The following is a 20,124-nucleotide window of genomic DNA, read 5'->3' as shown; positions in this document are numbered from 1 at the left end:
TGTCCATATATGTAATTGTCTGAATTCAAGAATATGAAGTTAGATTAATGCAGTGTTATGCTGTTCACATTGTGCAATTTAATAGTGTAAGTTTTGCAAAAAGAATTTGAGCAGTGTCTCAGTGGTTTGATTTGTAAGAATAAGTACCTTGTCAAGTATTTGGTCACCTAGAAACATGTGAATCACAAGGGTTAGATTTGAATTACTTTGGCATGTTTCAAAGTATGATTTCTCAATGTCAGAACTGTTTCCTGAGTATTGGGATGTTTACAGATGTTCAGGTCAGGGTCACATACATGTGACAGCAGAAGCCAATGATCATTTTCTGTCTGAATTGGCCCTTCAAACAGGATAAGAAATGCCAGTTACCTGCAAAGAGAGATTTTTTGGGTTGCAGAATGAAATATATTGGCCTAAACTATAGAAAAACTGCATTCTTCAATATGGTTTTATACATGTAGACCTGTACTTTGTGTTCCTTTAAACACGAGCCATTGTAGAATATGGAGGAGGTGTCAAATTGATATTGCTTTGTATTATATAGAGTTGTGTGATGTTCTCATCACATGTGTCTTAAGATTTGTTGTAACCAATCATTGTGTCTTTTTATGGATAGAATATAACGTAAGAAATATTCACTGTTCTGTGACCAAAGGTCTCAAAATTGAAATGGGCAGTTCATGATTTATTCAGGAATAAGAGGATGTACTGGCATCTACTAGATGTACATCATACAAAATGGCAGTGTGATAAGTAGAGGGTACAGGGATGGGATGTTTGGACTTTTGGTGTTGTCATATGGAGGAGCCACTGGAAATATGTTCTCTTTAATGGATGATAGTTCTTGATACCATAAGGGCTCTTCCTTTGGAAGATTGTGTTCTGGAGTAGGGCCTTGAGTGTATGGACAGGCTAGTATGCTTACCTGACCTGAATCCAATGCCACTTGCATGGATTGATATAGACATTTTGTTGCTTAGCTGAGATCTCCTCTGAGGCTTTGAGAACTAGTTTCCTTGTGAAGAAGTGAAAATTTGCCTTGCAATCATCTTGTGGGATCACCATATAAAAGATGTTCAGTAGTTTTAGCAGTTTGAGAGACCTTGTGCTCTATGTATATTGCATGAAGTCCTGAGTAAAACAATTTCTTTAATTTCTTTATCCTGACTACTGAAGCAACTGCTTGGAACATTATGTTTTTCTCTTATTGGCTAAAATAACTTGTAAGCCAAATTTTCTTGCACCATATATTGTTAGGACACACATACATCTCTTGCATTTTCCCTCAAAAAGGTGACTGCAACAAATATATTTCTTCAGTGTAGTAATTAACTCTTTAATTTTGCAGCTGTATGCATCATTCTTAAAAAAATTAAAAGGATTTTCTTTTTAGCAATGTTTACTTCACAAGCTACTATAATGGATTGTTAATTTTTGTGCATTATATATGAGAGAATGAGTTCAGTTGGTAATAAACAGTGGCATTAGCATTAACCCCCTGAGTGGCATCACTGCATTTATCCAGTCAATGAAAATTTTGTTTTCTTGGTATATATTAGTTTATTATTTAGAATATTTTGCTTTCTTACTTTATTTAAGGATGTTAATATCATCTTAATGAATGAAAGTTTTTGAAAGTGGAGATTAGAATAAGCAATTTTACAAATGCATCTATTAAATGTGGTTCAATACAGGTCTTCATGAGCAGATCTAAAAACCTGTACCACTCAAAAGGTTAAGAGAGTTGCCTTGTGCTTTGGAAGTAGATTGTTTAATCAAATAATGCAAATACCTCCCATTTTGTATATTTATTTTCCTGATAATGTGTATTGAAATGCCAGAAGTGGCACAATGGATTCTGCAAAATATACATAATAATGCTACTTATGCTTGTCTGATTGTGTCTATCAAAGCATGTATAAAATGATAGAAACCTAAAGAAGTCCTAAAGGTGCTTCCAACATGCTAATGACAAACATTTATGAATTAAATGATTATTAATGCTATTTAATGGTTGGAGTTTGGGAAGTGGATTGTCTGAGCATTTTGAGGATAGAGACAAAATTTGAATTTTCCATAAAATGGCCATTTTAGAAATGTACCCCGTATATAAGAATTCCTGCAAAACTTTGAACATATGACATTCCTATAACCATAAAAGAGCTTACAACATCACTATAGGTAAATATGATTGGCATCAACTGGCAAGAATTATTTTGTGCAATAGTGATATAAGAGTGTTGGAACATTTCCTTTATGGTATAGGCTGAAGCAGACACCCAACTAATGAACTTCTGATGAATACATAATACAGAGCTATGCTGCTTATCTGGGTCTGACAGTTCTGAATTTGGACAGTTTTGATTGGAAGTAAGTAGCTTGGTCTGATGAGTTTCTTCGACTCTTTTAGACAGATGGAAAGATCTATGTATGAAGAAAATCTCCACATACAACAGGCAACTCAACCATAACAGGCCATACTATCTTTATAGTGGTATAGAATTTAATTGACATTCCGTAGGACACCTGGCTACACTTAAAATATTTCGGACAAGTAAACTTTCTCTCCTTTGATACCGTTTTCTTGGGAAACCATATATTTTCTGAAAGCTTATATCACAAGTAGAAAAACTGTGAAATCTTAGGGCCAGAGGAACAAGCATTTAGGAGCTATAGGGCCCACGAAGTATATAAAAAAAAGTTTTGGAAACATGACACTTAAAGTAGCTAAAATGCTCGTTTCACGTGTTTATATGAACTAATAATATGGTTAGAAGGTGGGGATCTCAATATAAAGGAACAACTTGTTGAAAAGAAACATTATACATTGGGATGTTGAAAATGTGACTTGTTATTGACTTCAAACAAAATCTGTTACAAGAGACAAACAATGTGCAATTCATCAAATAAACAGTGAGACAGACAGAAAGACAGTTCACAATGGGTACATTTTACAAATCGATAGCATCATACTTTGCACACTCATTATCTGTCAATGAATCGAAGCAGCAATCCATATTTCGAGGTTCGTCATCCAAGTATCTGCTTTTATAAAAAGTATACTTGATCAAGTTCTTAAAACGAGGAGCGCTGAATTGATATAGTGAAAAAGACTGCAGGGCCAGAAAACTATTGCGATCCCAAATGTGCTCCTGTGTCTCGCTAATGATTGTGCCCGTTATGCAACTGACAAAAGATTTGTAGTGTCTGAAAAATTGACTATCTAGAGGCTGGGTCTTTCCTATAAATTCTTCAGGTACCAGTTCTTTTTGTAGAACTTGACCATCAGGTAGTTCGGAAGCAGACAGTACATGAACATACAAGAAATACAGATGCCATTGGGGAACTATGTCCATCTATACACACTTCAATGCTACTTTTTGAGTTCTATAGCTCCTAAACGATTGACCTTCTATCCCTAAGACTTCACAGTTTTTCTTCTTGTGATATAAGCTTTCTGAAAATGTATCGGTTTTCGGAAAATAGGTATCAAAGGAGAGAAAGTTTACTTGTGAGAGTTGTGTATTTTGTTACTCTCACAAGTACGCAATAAAGTATTTCCTAAACGCTTGACCTTCTGCCCCTAAGACTTCACTGTTTTTCTGCTTCTGATATAAGCTTTCAGAAAATGTATGGATTTCCGGAAAACCGGTATCAAAGGAAAGAAGGTTTACTTGGGAGAGTTGCATATTTTTTCTGATGAGTTACTGTTGCTAATTCATTTCGATTTTCCCTCTTCTAAGATGACTACGTGCAACTACATGTCTTCAACGACACCAAACTGTAGTAAGATGGATACTCATCTGTGTTTAATCTTGGTATGACCACTTATGTCATTAGATCTGAACTAATTGAATACATCTGGGACATTATGCAATACACTGTGAAGTCCTGTACCTCTGAATACAAGAAAATTGACTGTTTCCCTGCAGTATTGTGTTCATTGTCCTCAGAACACATCTGCATATTTGTAAAACTCATGCACTACTCTATTTCTACAGTTCTGTGCTTCTAGGAGGCACTTGCAAAGTGTTAGACTGATGTACACTGCTTTAAAAAAAAAAAAAAAAAAAAAAAAAAAAAAAGTACATTTGCTATATCTCCCGTTCTACTGGGCCGATTGACAAAATTGAAACTGCGTTTTTCATGTCTCGAAAGCGTGACTTAGGACATATATTTGATTTATATATAGCACTTATCTAACATAGGAATTTCGACACAAAGTTGGACTTTTTCTGAAATAACACAAATTTTTTTCCATATTTCGATTCTGCGACTCAAATTATGCCAGAATGCCAAGTTTTTGTAAAAATCGTACGAGTAGTTTTTAAAATATTAGCTCTCAAAATTTTAGCTCCTCAATGTTAATTGAATTTGGCAAATATTTATTAATATCTCTTTTTTTTTATTAAACCTTTTTGATTTTTCCTTTCACATTTCGAAATTAAGGTTCATTTCAAATAAAATTTACCCATTTTTTGTGTTTTATTTTTTAAATTTCTATTTTTAAATAATTTTTATAAATTTTTCAAAAAGAATTTTGAATTATATCCTATAAAATTTTATCATCATCTTAAAGTAGGTGTATTTCTAAACATATCTGCAAAAAATTAGACTTTTTTTATTCAAAATTTTCTAAGATATACAAGAATTTACATATTTTCACGTTTTGAAATTTGGCATCTTTTTTTGGAGCAATAATAACGCCAAATGTGGTTTATGGATTTTTGCTACAGTGAATTGCCTCAGCTATTTTTAACCTTAAATTTCAAATAAAATTATACGGAGCAGTAATTATATGAAATTTTTTCCCTCAATGATGCATAATAAATATTTATTAATACTATATGAAAAGCTATTTTTTTAAATTATAGATGATATTATTCAAATTTTTAACTAATTTTTTTGATTTCTCTCTTTCTTTCTTTTTTTTAAAAAAAATAAGAGTAAATTTTTACGTTCGGCGTTTTATCGTCTGCTACTTTACTTTAACTTCGTTTAAATCGAATTGTGTACAACTGAGAACTTTTGTTTGATGTTTATTTGAATTTTATGAAAATATTTTATGACATTAACTGCATAATTTATTTCTAAACAAACTGTTGCTTATGAACTGGCTGAAAGAGCGGCTGATACTATCATCCATATTTTTAAAGCACAGTATATTTTTATAGAAACATAAGATTCAGAATAATCATTTTTATAAAAGTATGATATAAACATACAACCCTCTAGAGACCAAATCAATAGAAGTTCAATGGTTATGTAGAAATGATCTGCAGCTACTTAATGGCTGGATAAGTCAGCAGGTTCTGTGGACAAGTAAGAATAATTATATAAACCACACCCAACATTATGGATTCAATTAACAACGAAAGTACGATGTTTATTAAATAATTTAAGAAGTTTTTAAACACAAAAAATCAACTCATTTTTATCCTAAAATGTATTTTTGTGCGTAGTGTATTTTCATTATATCCTTAAAATTCTAATTTAGAATGTAATTGTCAAGAACTGAATCCTAATCATCAGTAACATAATAAGTAATTATTACTGTTATTAATAAATCCTTATAAAGTAATTGCAAATATTTCAAAAAACTTTCTCTGAATGGGGCCGGCCAGCAGCTGAGCGGTAAAGTCGCTGAACACTGGTAGTTCGATCCGAGGTTCGAATCCCGCGAACGGGCTGGCTGCAGGGGCGTTTTTGTGGTTCTCCCCATGTGTAATGTGTATACAAGCCAGTTTCCTTAAGAAAGTCCTCCACGAAAGCATCCCTCCACTTAGGCAGATAGCCCTAGTATGCTTTGTCATAATTAAATAAACCAAAACCTCTTGATGAAACCAGTCTTTCCTTTCATCTCATACCTTCAAAATTTTTAGCCTCTATAGACTGATAAAGGCTCTGACCAAATATTGATGAAATAGATTGAATTGGATTGTTAAGTTATGGCAAAGCAGGGCTATCTGCCTAAAAGGAAGGATGCCTTCGTGAAGAACTTTCTAAGGGAAACCAGCTCGCATACACGTTACACATGAGAAAATCCACGAAAAAAAACCCATGCAACCAGCCTGTTTACCGGGATTCGAACCCCGGAGTGAACTACTAGTGTTCAGCAACTTTACAACTCGGCCGTTTGTGGGCTTTTATGAAATGGAAGGCGATAAGTTTATTTAAAATGATTGTCAGAAATACCAAGATATTTAAAAAAGTTGGATGCTTTTTAATATACTTGCAGAATGCCTATTGAAAAAGAGCAAGAATAAAGTAGAATGCCTGAAGAAAAAGAGAAGAAAAAATAAATTTTTGCGTAAAATTTAGTATTTGTGCTTTTTTTAAAACTTTTTAATCTTATGATATTTGATTCTTGCGATTTCAAAAATAAAACATTTGACTAAAATATGAATAACATTTTAAGAAACCAAATGTAGGATAAAATTGTGTAAAGCAATAGGCACGGTGATAAAACTGTTTAAAGCAGTTTTTTTTATGCAAGGTCATCCTAAGTTAAAATGTCGGTTATACATCTCTCTTATTTATATATATCTTTTCTGAACGGAACATTGGAAGGCGTATTAACTGTGCTTTACTGTATTTTCTCTTTTAATATATGCAGTTTTCAAATGCATCGTAGTCTTGGTTACAAAGTATTCTTCCGGAAGAAACGCAATTCAAATAAATAGAATCAAATTCTGGAAAATTTATATTAATAAATATATTTAAAATGCTCAGTTCGAAGGAATAAATAGAAAATTTTTAAATAATTATCTGAAGAGACAATGTGACACTAACAATTAAAAGAAAAGTCTAAAAATTTAAAATTACCTAAAATAGTAACTTTGACTAAACATATAGTATAAAGAAAGCTATTTAAAAAAAAAATAAATAAATAAACGATGCACCTTTGATTTAAACTACACAGTTTGAATGAGTAAATAGAAATTTTTAAAACAGTTATTCAAAAGAAACCATGCAACTTAAACAATTAAAATGAAATTCAAAAAAGAAGAAAAAATGCTAAAAATTAATAACAATTATAATTAAAAATGTAATATAAAGAACATTATGTGAAAGAAGGAACGATTGGGTCTTTTTTTCCTATGTAAAAATGTAAATGGAAATAGGTTGCCACATATTAAGAAGTTTGCCAAGTGAGCTAATTTTGGCGCAAACTGAATAAAAAGCGCCAACATAAATTGTTGAATTTCTCCATAAATTTCGCACCAAATTTTACAAAATTTAATATTTAGGCATAATTTGAGTTGTAGAATCGAAATATGGAAAAAAATGGTATGTTACTTTAAAAAAAGTCCGATTTGATGTCAAAATAATTATGTTAGAGTAGAGCTATATATAAATCTAATATATATCCTAAGTCCTGCTTTTGAAACATGAAGAACGCAATTTGCATTTTGTCAATCGGCCCAGTAGAACAGGAGATATAGAACTGTCCCCTCCCCCTTTTTTTTTTGGAGCAATGTACATTTTATTTTCCTTTTTTACTATTGGATGTTCCTTGTATGTCTCTTATATCAATTTATTCCTACGAATTTAATTTTTTTACTGAAATATGATAGGACCTTGGAGCTATGTTTGCCTCTGTTGGAATGTGTGAGCAAGCTGTTGGAGCTTATGTAAAGGTAATGGAATTTTTGAATTAATCTTTCTATTATTTAAAAGCAAAATATAAAGAAAATTTTGGGAGACATTAATATATGATATGAAGTTTAATTTCCAAATTATATAAATTCTTATCAATAGCAAAGCATAATTCTTTTGGAAATTTTGAATCTTCTTGTTACTTAATTTTTTTAATTAATTGGCTGCTGCCATTGTTAACTGATCTAGGTGATCCAGGTTCTAAATAAATTTATTTAAAATGAAAAAAAAAAAAAATGTAACAAATTTCACAGAATGCATTTTCTTTTTTACGCTGAAATTAATTCTCAGCGAAATATCTCAGAGAAATAATAATCTCTGAAAATAACTTTGCCATATGGTATAAAATTAATTTAGCTGTAGTAATAGTTTAATTACAAATTTTTATTCAGTACTTTATTTTTGAAGGGTTTTGTATATAAAAATAGGTTTATTTAGTTCATGTTATTCAAAAAATATTTCATTATTAAAACTTATTAACTTGTTCAACTTCTTCATATCTGTTTGTACTATGTTTTGCAAAAAAATTGAAGCAACCAAAAAGATGCAATTGTGACAAAATTCAGTATGCAAAAACATCTTGATCGAACATGCAAATGATCAAAGTTTCAAGGCAAATAAACAGGAATTGCGATCATAGCGCGCATTTCTAGTGCACAATTTGCAAAGTATAAAAACAGTAACAAAGGCGGAAAATTTACCTTTTTTTGTTGCTGCCATTGTAATTCCGTAAAGAGGCAACTAAAGATGCCATTATGACGATATCGAAGGCCTTACAGACAACTCAACAACTTCGAACTTGGTCGCATTGTAGGGCTGCGTGAAGCTAAGTGGTCATACCTAGCAATAAGCTGCCACCTGCAGCATACAGACACTACTGTGCAAAGATGTTGGCAGCAATAATTGCTACAAGGAAATTGCCGACATAATGAAGGCTCCGGAAGGCCAAGGAGCACAAATGTGAGACAAGATAGGTTGACTGTTCGCCAGGCCCGAACCACCCCAGCGATATCATTGTCGACCATTCAAAGCACTGCAGCCACGTCTATACCTCCCGTGGTACCGTTCACCATCTCACGGCACTTGTCTGAGGTGGGGTTACACTCACAGAGGCCTTTAAGACATTTGCCTTTGACCCCACAACATCGGCAGAGTCATCTGGAGTGGGGTTGCTGCCGATCATCATGGCTGCCATCAGACTGGCATCGTATAGTGTTCAGTGATGAATTCCGCTTCACTCTTGAAGCAGATGACCACCATGTTTGTGTCTGGAGAGGACAGGGCCAGTGGTCCCAATCAGCCTTTATTTTACAAAGGCATACAGTCACAACCTCAGGTGTGGTGGTGTGGGGTGCTATTTCTTATGACAGCAGGTCATCTTTAGTCATCCTCCGTACATCTTTAACAGCTAAACGATATGTTGATACCATTCTGCGGCCGGTTGCATTACCCTTCATGGCACGTCATCCTGGGGCCATTTTCCAACAAGATAAAGCCAGGCTACATACCACTCGCTCATCTGTGGACTTTCTCCATGCAGTTGATACTCTTCCTTGGCTAGCAAAGTCACCAGACCTTTCACCAATTGACCATATCTGGGACATGGTATTCTGCCAGGTTCGGGCACCACAAAATATCACAGATCTGGAACAACAACTGCTGAATGCCTGGCAGAATGTGTCACAGGATGACATTAGGAACCTCTACCACTCCTTGCCTTGACGAATTCAAGCAAGCATTGCTGCCAGGGGTGGTTCAACCAGTTACTAATTTGAACACTCAATGGTGATTGTGAGCCGTGAACAGGTACTATGATCTTGATTTTCTAATAATTTTATTATTTGTGTATGAGCTATATACATATTCAGTTTCATCAAAAACAACCACTTCCTTCATGGTGCTTTGTTTTTTTTTTTTTTTTTTTTTTTTTGTTTGTTTTCTGCAAAAGAGTGTATGATCTGTTTTCCAGCTAAAAAAATTTAAATTATCGAATGCTCATTTCCTTTACTTCTACCTTTAGCATTCAATATGCTCTCTTTGTGCCACATGCTTTTATACTGGTTAGGAAAGTTAATGGACCAACTATAAAAACTCATGTAATTTGATCAATTTTGCAGCTAAGAGGATGAAACTTGTTCAAGATCTTTATTTTGTCATGTCATGCCAAATCTGCAAAATGCAAAATAGTCTATATTTACGTAAAACAAATTTAAATAAAAACAGAAAATGTGATATAAATTTGGGTAAGAGAAAGTTGGTGTTACAATTTTTTAGAGATACATAGAAAAAATGAATAAGTTGTGAGGTAATGGCCAACCTTTACAGTGATTCTTTGTGCTTTGTATTAGATTGTCTAGAACAGCAGTCCTCAACCTTTTAACTAATGCATACCATCTAAAAAAAAATTGAAAAACTTTGGTATCACCACTACAATTTACAATGATTATTTTTCAATTTCTGAATAGAAATATTAAAAAAAAAAGTCTGAAAGCTTTAGATTTTATATTATGTCCAAAGGAGTGTTTTGTGTGTTATCTTTATTTATTAAATATCATGTTCTTCATACTTAAACCATAAAATTCAGTTCAACAGCAATATATCAAAATAGTTAAAAGAGCATATCTTTAGAATTTCTGTTACACACTCTCGCATTCTGGAGATAAAATTCCTCCCCCTCTGTACAGTGTTGCCATTGCTCGCTTTGAAATAATTCAGTTTGTTAATCAAAAATTTGTTAAAGTGTTACAAAATATGAAATCAATAATAAAACAAATTCCAAATTTGGTCTTCCAGACGCCCATATTCGGTGGAGGATTACATTCTTCAAAATTGGATGGCTCTAGGTGCCGTTGTTTTACCACAGTGCGAGAAGCATACATACATTTATGCAGATTCTTCATTATTGAATTCTTTTAAATATAACACAGGGCGATAATATTTGGTGGCAACAATTTGAAAAGTGAAATGGACATTAAAGTTTTCAATGCAAAATGCCAAATTGAAGTTAATAGCCCATCTAGGCTTATGCCATTTGGGCTAAAAAGAAAGAATATTTATTAAATATCGTGTTCTCTGCACTCAAAACACATAAAATTCAATTCAGCAGCATAATCACAAAATATTTAAAAACAGCACACCTTTAGAATTTCCGATACACAGTCTTGCGTGCTGGAGATTAAAATGTTTTTTCTCTTGTACAGTGTTGCAATTGCTCGCTTTGAAATCATTGAGTTGTTAATAAAAAATTCGTTTAAGTTTTGCAAAATTTGAAATAGATATTAAAACAAATTCAAAACTGAAAATTCCAGCTTCGAAGTTGCCATGTTTTGTTGGAAGATTACATTATTCAAAATTTGATGGCTCTGGGTACTGTTGTTTTTTCACAATGCAAGAAACATTTATGTATTCATGCAGATCTCATTATTTAGTTTCTTTAAATATGGCAATAATATTTGGTGGCTACAGTTTGAAAAGTGAATCGACACAAAATGCTGTTTTAAAATTAATTCCTTTAGGGCTAAAAATATTTTGCCATTTGCACAACCTATTGCACACATAAAATATTAGATTAAAAATTGGTTACTATTTTAATTATCAGAATTTAAGTTATAATACTTTCATTCTAAAATTTAATGCAAAATTTGGGCCCGTTTAAGAGAAATCGATTTCTTTATGTCTAGTCTTATTTCATTTTAGTTTTAAGCGTAAATTAGAATCCACATTTAATTTTGTTCTGTGTTTAATTTTTAAATATATCATGGAAGAAAATCCTTGTTTACACATATAGATTGTACAAAAAAAAAAAAAAAAAAAAAAAACCCTTAATAGCTTCTTTTGAAATGCTTATAAATTCTTTTTTTGGTTAAGCCAAAAGTTAACAAGTGCATTATTTTTGGAATCTTTAGCTACAGTTAGATCACAAGAAATTTCTATCAATTGTTCTTTTCCTTCATGACAAAATTTTAGGTATATTTGGATAAAATGGATTTCTAATCCAATTTTCTTTTTCTTAATCCTCGGGAAAATACTTGTTGAAATTATTTATTAATGAAAAAATGAATGAATGATTTTTAATATTGATGTTAGTTCTTCTATTTTCAAATTACTTTTGGTTAGAAAACTTTCTAAAATTGGCAGAATGCTTGAAATATTATCATACAATTCTTTGATTATCAGCTCAAGCTTTTTTTATCATTGCCTTTACTTCATCTCTAATGATAAACAAATTAAAATTTTGTCCTCGTAATTCTAAATTTAATTCATTTAACTTTGCAAAAATATCAGCTAAATATGCTAAACATGCCAACCATAATTCACTAAATAAACATTTTTGCAATTCAATTTTTGAATCGCAGAGGAAAATTTAAATTTTGGGTAGAAGTTCAAAAAGGTGATTTAAAACTTTCCCCTGAATAACCACCTTACCTCATAATGTAACAAAAGAGTTTCATGTTCACTGCACATCTCTTGGCATAAAATAATAAATATTCTTGAATTTAAAGCTTGGCTTTATAAAATTAACAATTTTAAAACTGTTTTCAGGGATTGATTTAAAACTGTTTTCAGAGATTGCTGTGGCTACTAAAGCTTCATGATGTATGGAGCAGTGAGTAAATTTAGTTTAAGGTATGACTTTCTTTATTTGAGAAATCACTTCAGAATGTTTTCCTGTTAAAGTCCAAGCCTCATCACTGCATACTGCAATGCACTTAATCCAAGGAATATCATTCTCAGACATAAAATTGTCATTTACTTTGAAAATTGCACTTGCAGTTGCTCTGTCATGAAGAGATTCACAAAATATTCTTCAGCAATTTGTTTTATCTTCTTTGAAGATATGTAAAGTAATAATTGTACGAAGTTCGTTATGTCAGTACTTTCATCCAATTGCAATGTGAAATTGCACTGTGTTTTGTTTTTTTAATAAGCGTCTCTTTTATGGTATTTGCCATTTCATAAATTCATCAACGTACTGTATGATTTCATAACGGAATATTATAAAGTTCATTAGCCGCTTTTTCATCAAATAATGTTAAAATGATATCTTTAGCTGCTGGTAATATAAGGTTTTCTCCAATAGTGTGAGCCTTCCCATTCTTAGCAATTATTAGGCTTACCAAGTAACTAGCTTTCAAAGCTTTTTCACTTGAAGTAATAAAACCTTTCATTACTTGTCTACTACTTTTGAATTCTGATAATTTTCTTCTTAAAATATTCTTCAGATTTATCATTTAAATTGTTATGCTTAGTAATTCAAGATGTCTTTAAAGAAACAATGATTTTATAATTTAATTGGATAATGGTTCAGTGCAAATAACACATTTAGATTGAGGGTCCATTTCATCTCCATTCCAAGTAAACCCAAATAGTAAATAACTTTCATTATATTTTCGATAAACATTTTCCTTTTCCTTTTCAATATTCTTAGTGCTAGTAGATTGTCCTGGATCCATCATCTGTGAATTGTTGCTTTTCCGCTTGATCAATCCAAGCCATTTTTGTATTCTGAAAATCTAGGTTTGGTATATTATTTTTTTAACAAATATTTAAATACAGAATATATTATGAGGTCTTCAAAAACAGACGGCGATATTCTCAAATTGCATAAAAAAGTAAGGAATACAAAACAAGAAGACAAAATACCTGCTGTTAAAGACAGCAAACCAATGTAAAAAGTGATTCTCATTGAAAATGAAGCAATATGAGCCTGGAAATGGCGAGATAAATCGATGACATTCTAATAAATCAATAAACTCTTAAGAGAATTAATGAGATACTATTATCTTTTTAATAGGAACTTATTTTTGTTTCGTATTAAATACTGCATCTATTTCTATCACTCCTTTTAAAAACATCATTTATGGCAAATTTTGTTATGTCTACAGCTAAAAGAATATTTGTGAAACATGCAACATAGAAGAACCACGAAAACTGCCATACAGACAGATCATTCGCCTCTTGCTAAAGTCTGTAAGCAGCTACTGACTTTGAACAAAGCTCAGATCACATAAATTTATGAGTGTTAGAGAGAAAACTCAATCAGGATGTTGAGGTTTTAATTTTTGAATTTAATAGTTAAAAATACTTTGCTTCTTTATTTGCTTACCACTAGTTGACCCCCGGTCTAGAAGGTTTTGCATTAAAAAGACATTCACAATAATTAGTGTTTTGGAGCTTCTGGAGAATGCTAGTTGGGAGCAGATATAGTGCAGATCAGCATCCCAATGCATCCCACATCTAGTCTGTTGAATTCAAATCTGAAGAATATGCAGGTCACTCTATCTATCTGTTGTATTTCTTCACCCTCAAGATAATTGGTCACTAGTGCAGCATTCCTTCCAGAGTGTTACATATCAAGAATTACTTTCCCAACAAAAACAAGACTTATGAATAAAGAGAACTTAGCTCCAGTCTATGGTACTCCCATTTGTGATGGCCTTTGTGTTGCTGCAATCAGGCGTATTTTGCAGCCTTAGTTAGAGAGACACAAATCATGGGTTTTGTAGTCTATCACTCACGGTACATCTGGGAAGTTGAGTTGGTGTGGCTGCAGCAGACTCCCTTGCAATTTGGGAAGATGTCAGTTTCTTTCAGCACTTGTTGACAAATAATGGTCTCAAGTGTGTGTTATGCACATTTTCGACTGACATGGTTGCCTGCATACTTCATTGATATCTTTAAATGCTTTTTGATTCTTGACATGATGCTTTTGGTTACTTTATGTCTTTGTAGACCTTTGTCAGTAGCTGTCCTGCTTTCATTCTCCGAATTGTATACGATTTCTCACAATCAATTAGATGATTTCTCACAGGGTTCGTAGCGGTCCTTATAAGTGCTTATAAGTCCTTATATTTGAAAATAAAATATAAAGGCCCTTATAGGTGCTTACTTTTTCTTTAAAGCCCTTATTTTTTTTTTTTTTTTTTTTAACCTTTGGTGTGCACGAAGAGTAGAGACAGGTGCCCGTCGTTCTATTGGTCAAAAAATTGCGAAAGCAGTAGAAAATTCCGCTACATTCGGCATTCTTTCCTCCCACCCAAATACTACACACGTTTGAATTTCTATCAATATCTTAAAAATTTGCATTCTCGTGCTGCTTGGTCAGTTCATATTCGTGTTTATTGTGATCGTTATGCTTATATTATGAGCATATGTATGAATGTTTATAATAACATAGTTGCAGTAACTGCTGAAGTATAGTAAACTTCCAAAAATGGTTGTGTTTTAACACAGATTAGCTTTCTAAGGAATAATATTCGGAATGGCTTAAATAAAGGGAAAGTAATCGAATAGTCAAAATAATTTAATTTTTTGGCCACTACATTATACAGTACGAAGGTTGGGAGGTCTCCCCTTTCTCCACAAAATCTTGAATATTGAAACTGTTACAGTTCGCTGCAAAACAAGCAATGACCTTTTTTTTCGGGGGGGGGGGGGACACACTTTCCAATCTGGATTGAATAGGACTAAAAGTTCTGCAGTCTACCAACCCAAGCGAAGAATGATTCTATTCCAGAAATTTAACGCTGTCTGTTGAAAATTAGAATGAAAAACACCCCAGTTATTTAGTTCTTTTTTCTCCCAATACCGGCAGTTGTTGATTCCGATTGCGTAATATCACGTAGGGAAGAATTACGGCGCATGTATTGCGCAATAACGTTTGCGATATTTTGCAGAGATAATTAATTTTGATGTTCAGTCCGAGATTTGTTTATGAGCACTTAAAAGAGTTTTACTGTGCTTGCTAAGCGGAATATTTTTTAGTTCCGTTGGTTTATTTTTATATGATGCACATATTGAAATGTCAAAAGCATTTATTTAGCGGAAAAATCTTAAAGAGCATAACAGAGCTCTTTAATCTTAAAGAGCATAATTTACAGTCTACCCCCCCACTCTGCTCCTTCAAGTTACGCTCGACTGTCCGAATATTCGCCAATTTCCAAGTATGCGGGTTAGTTAAGCTTTTACTGTTAAAGATGACTGCATGAAGCAAATGTCTGTCTTCTGATTACAAAAATGTTCCTCTTTTTTACTTAAATTATTTTGCTTGCAATATCTGTTAAGAGAAAACTGATATACAATGAAAATTTAGAAAATGTTCAGAATTTAGATTTAAATTATTTAAATATCAATATGAGTGGAAAAATAAATTGTATTTATTATTAGGTTCCAAGCGAATACAATAAATATACCTTATTATTATTTATTTTCTCTATTTTGAACTGAAATTTCATCATTAAATCTTGTAATATAGTTTAGATCTTCATAGTTTTTTTTTCCCCCTCTCATTGTAAACTAGTTCTGTAAATTGAACTATTATTTAAAATTAAAAACAAAAAAAAGTAATTATTTTCCATGGTTGAGGTAATGCTTATTCTCTCTTAATAAGTACTTCATTTCTCATATTTTAAATTACAAGTCTAATTCTTAAGGTTATGCAGTTGTGTATGACGTAATTAGGCAGGTGCTTATTTTTTTCCTTAAAATGTGCTTGAAAAGTGCTTATAGGTGCTTATTTTTTTAACTAAAATGTGGCTATGAACCCTGTCTCAATAACATGTTTCACCTTCCACATGTAAAAATTTTGACCAGCATATAGTGTTTGAAATTAGAATTGGAAGAATGCTTTTGAACTCCTCCCCTTATTTGTTGAAAGAATGGGGAAGCGGCATAAATTAGCACGTTTTTGTGTAAACAAGGGCAAATCCCATTGACTATGTGATAATATTGACAACTTACCTTTCATTGGACTTCAAATAATCGAATTAAATCGCATTTTATATCCTTTAATTTCCTTTAATTTTCCTGCTAGTGCATGTCTGCATTTCTTCGAAGCAGAAATGTTTGCTTAAGAGGTATGGAAGTTAATAGATATATTTCCAATACATTAAACTAAATTTTTTTTGTACTGCATGCATTTTTGGAAATTATTAAGTATTTTACAGTAAGGAAGTTAAAATGAAGTTATTGGAAATAAAGTTACTTGCAGCTTGAAAAAAATCTGGAACATAAATCATGTTATAGATTATAGTAGTAACAACAGTCTGTAACAAAATAGTTACAAATGCTCTTTCTCATTTAGAAGTATATAACGGTTTAAAAAAAGGTCGCCTACTAAATCATTGTGAATAGGAAATTGAAACTATAGAAATCTAAATATTTTTGATAGTGCAGCAGTTGTTCGAAGATTTGATGAAAATGAAACTTATCAGAATGTTTGGTATTGGTGATCAAACTCTTCTAAAGGTTCATGTTTGGTGATCAAAACACCATGTTTAGATTCTTGTGTGTTTTTAAGAACAACTGAAAGTTTAGAAGACTTCCTTTGTAAGGGGTCTTTTTTACTATGTCATTAAGCTTTGAGACTAATAAATGCTTTTTTTTTGTGAGATCTGCAGTTATTAAAAATATTTTTTCTTTTATTTGTAGTGTAACAAACTGAATGCTGCTATTGAATGCTGCACAAAACTGAATCAGTGGAGAATGGCAATTGGTTTGGCTCAAAAATATGATATCAAAGATGTTGATTCACTTCTTTCACAATATGCTGTCTACTTGAAGCAAGAGAAATCCATATTTACCGTTGTTGAACTCTACAAGAAAGCTTGCAAATTTTTGCATGCTGCCCTTGTATTATATAAGGTATTTTTTGCTAATATTTATTTTCTGTATCTATTTAATATAGTACTAATATTTATGTCATGCTAAATTTAATATATTTTCAGTTTGTGAAGGAAATACCCGAAAAACTTACTGACCCCTTGCTTTTAAGGAAAATTTATGTTTTGATTGCAATTCTCGTGGAAGAGTACAAAGCTAATCGGAAAGTTACAACTTTTGATAGGAATGATGTAAGTTGTTTTGAAATTATAAATGGTTATTTTAATATTTTTTTTTTTTTTTTTTTTTTTTTTAACATATTACAGCGGTTAGGGAAATGCAGTTATGTCATTTATATCTGAAAATAACCACAGACCAAAATATTGTGTAAAAGTTAAACAAGCACTATGTAAATTGTGAAATGCCCTGAGAGTGGTTATAATATAGTGAAATATAGCAGCTTAAATGTGCCTAGTGCACTCTTTCTGACACAGTATAGCAGAGTCCCGCAAACTTTACATGATGTGGACTGTTGACGCTTACTGAATAAGGGGTGGATTTTTCAGAACTCTTCTCTTTCAGAAGTACAGCATACAATTAAGTTAGTGTTGATTTTTTTATGTCAGGTTCTAGCACAATAAGAAGTCATAAACTGAACAAATACCCTAAGAGTAGTAAACTGAGTGAAAAACTTACATACAAAAAATGAAGAAACATTATTAGTAGTTCTTGGTAGAAAAATATCGTGTAATGGTAGATTGTCTCTCACACTCATTCTGTTATTGTGCAGCTTCCTTCCATAGGTGACGGAGAAACAAAATGACCATACCAGATGCACCTTGCTCCTCCATGTAACAGAGTGTTCCTTCAGCGGCCTTTTGTCCTTCACTATGGGTCATCATTTTAGCTTTTTTGTTGTCTTCAGTCTCTTCGTTTTCTGATTCATCTTTTTTTATCTACATTGTCTTTCACCAGTGCAACTACTCCTGCATGTCCTAAAATTTCACAATTTTTACCTTATCCCATCCATTCTTCAACATCACTATCACTAACTTCTTCGCAGCCTAAAATTTTTATAATTTTCTATCTCTTCTCTGCTTTCATGAAATTTATTTCCTGAATGATCCAGCAATTTTCTGCAGGAACAAGCGAGGCTTATCTGCTCGATCTCACTCCAAAAATGAGCTAGGACATGATATGAAGGAAGTTTACATCTGTATTTTCTCTTTAGTGCCTCCAAAACACCCTGTACCATTGGCTGACACACTGAAGTTACATAGGGAAGGAGAAACATGCCTCTTGTATCTTCGTCTCATAACTGTTCTGCATCAGGATGGGATGAGGCATTGTTTAGAACAGTGGTTGCCAACCGGTGGTCCACGGACCATTGGTGATTGGTGAAAACATTTTGATGGTGTGCAGACAAGTTGGGATATTATTTATATTTTTGTGAAGATTCAGTTTGAAAAATGAGGAGTAACAAAACCTATTATAGAATATTGATTATACTTTTTTTTAAAATTTTAGCTACTACTTTTAGCAAAATTCCTTTTGAATTTAGCGACTTTGCAAGTGTATTTAGCGACATTTGAAAGTGAGAGTTGGCATCCATGGATATGCTGCTGTTATCAGTAATAGTGCAAACTGGAATTATCTTTCTTTTTGCATTACAAACATATGCTATTGTGCTCATTAATAACACAGCATTTCTCCGTGTCAATAGATATCTTGATGGATTTTTGTAAGAACCATCTGCATTCTTGTTTATAATTGCATCCCTGGAAGTTTCCGTTTTTGTTTAGTCTAACTGTTGATCGATGGCGCCATTGCTAAGTAAGTGATGATTATTATGTTTACAATAATTAAAAATAGGCGGCATAAAACTGTCAGTTTATTGATATTGCCTTGCGTTTGAAGGTTTGTTCTTGCTTTTCCTGAAGTTCCTTTTCAGTGATATGGAAATGTCAAGCTTTCTGTACAAGAAGGTAAGATTTTTGTACTTTTCATGTAGTTTTTCAATGTGAACGAAATATGTGTTGTTTGCTGATTATTATTGTATAAATGTATTTATCTTTTTTTTTTTTCATTCGTATTAGTGGTCCACCAAATATAAAATTATATATGTAGTGGTCCGTGAAGTTCTAAGGGTTGATGACTGCTGGTCTAGAATGAGAATCGCCTTCCTTGGTAGATTTTTTTTTTATTTAAAAATATTTTCCACCAATGGAACGAACTGCTGATGAAACGAAGCATTAAATATTGCTCTCTTCATCCATGCATTTGACTGGTTCCAGTACCTAATAAGAAGATTATAGTTGCTTTCGGTCCCATTAGTATACTTTTTTTTATGTTTTTAAATGTTCAAGGATTTTTTAATTTGCTTATAAGCCCCAGTTGCTGCCTGTTGCATGCCAAGATTGTGACTCTCTTCTTGCTTCTTTTGCAGCCAGGTGCCAACTTTTCTTCCCTGGATGCCAGCGTTTTCGAAGGCAGCATTCAAAAATTCAGACCAGTCTCATCACAATTATAAATTTGATCTCCAGATATACCCTCCTTTTCAATTAGTTTGGGGAAATTATCTTTGAGTATTGCAACATTTTCCAAGTTAGCAGATAGCTTTTCCCCACTTATTGCTTGATGCTGTACTGTGTTTTCCATCTGTTGAGCCAGCCAGCACTAGCAGTAAATCCAGGCTGTCCTTGAAATTCATCATAAAATTTTAGGGCTTTCTCTTCTAAAATTGGTTCTGAAATTGGTGTTTTCTGTTCCCTTCACTGCCTGAACCACTAATAAGTGCCTCGTTCACTTTTTTGTATTCATCCCCTTTCATACCTTTCCTTTAAACAATCCATGCATGCTCTTTTC

At 32.5% G+C, this 20,124-nt stretch overlaps 1 protein-coding gene across 2 annotated transcripts in view; it reads left to right on the top strand.

Annotated features, from left to right (window-relative positions):
- Oseg4 (intraflagellar transport protein Oseg4) overlaps positions 1–20,124 on the top strand; it is a 232,542-nt gene that overhangs the window by 149,515 nt on the left and 62,903 nt on the right. For both annotated transcript variants that reach the window (XM_085809853.1, XM_085809852.1), the window contains exons 25-27: positions 7,578–7,640; positions 17,089–17,301; positions 17,385–17,510. In XM_085809853.1, coding sequence (XP_085665979.1) covers positions 7,578–7,640; positions 17,089–17,301; positions 17,385–17,510 — 402 coding nt within the window. The remainder of the gene's footprint in view (positions 1–7,577; positions 7,641–17,088; positions 17,302–17,384; positions 17,511–20,124) is intronic.

The sequence above is a fragment of the Stegodyphus dumicola genome, chromosome X2, assembly GCF_044657685.1.
Source record: "Stegodyphus dumicola isolate Sdum_Otavi_A_Nest chromosome X2, ASM4465768v1".
NCBI lineage: Eukaryota > Metazoa > Arthropoda > Arachnida > Araneae > Eresidae > Stegodyphus > Stegodyphus dumicola.
Note: the sequence above shows the minus strand (reverse complement) of the source record. Positions and strands in the feature narration are given on the sequence as shown.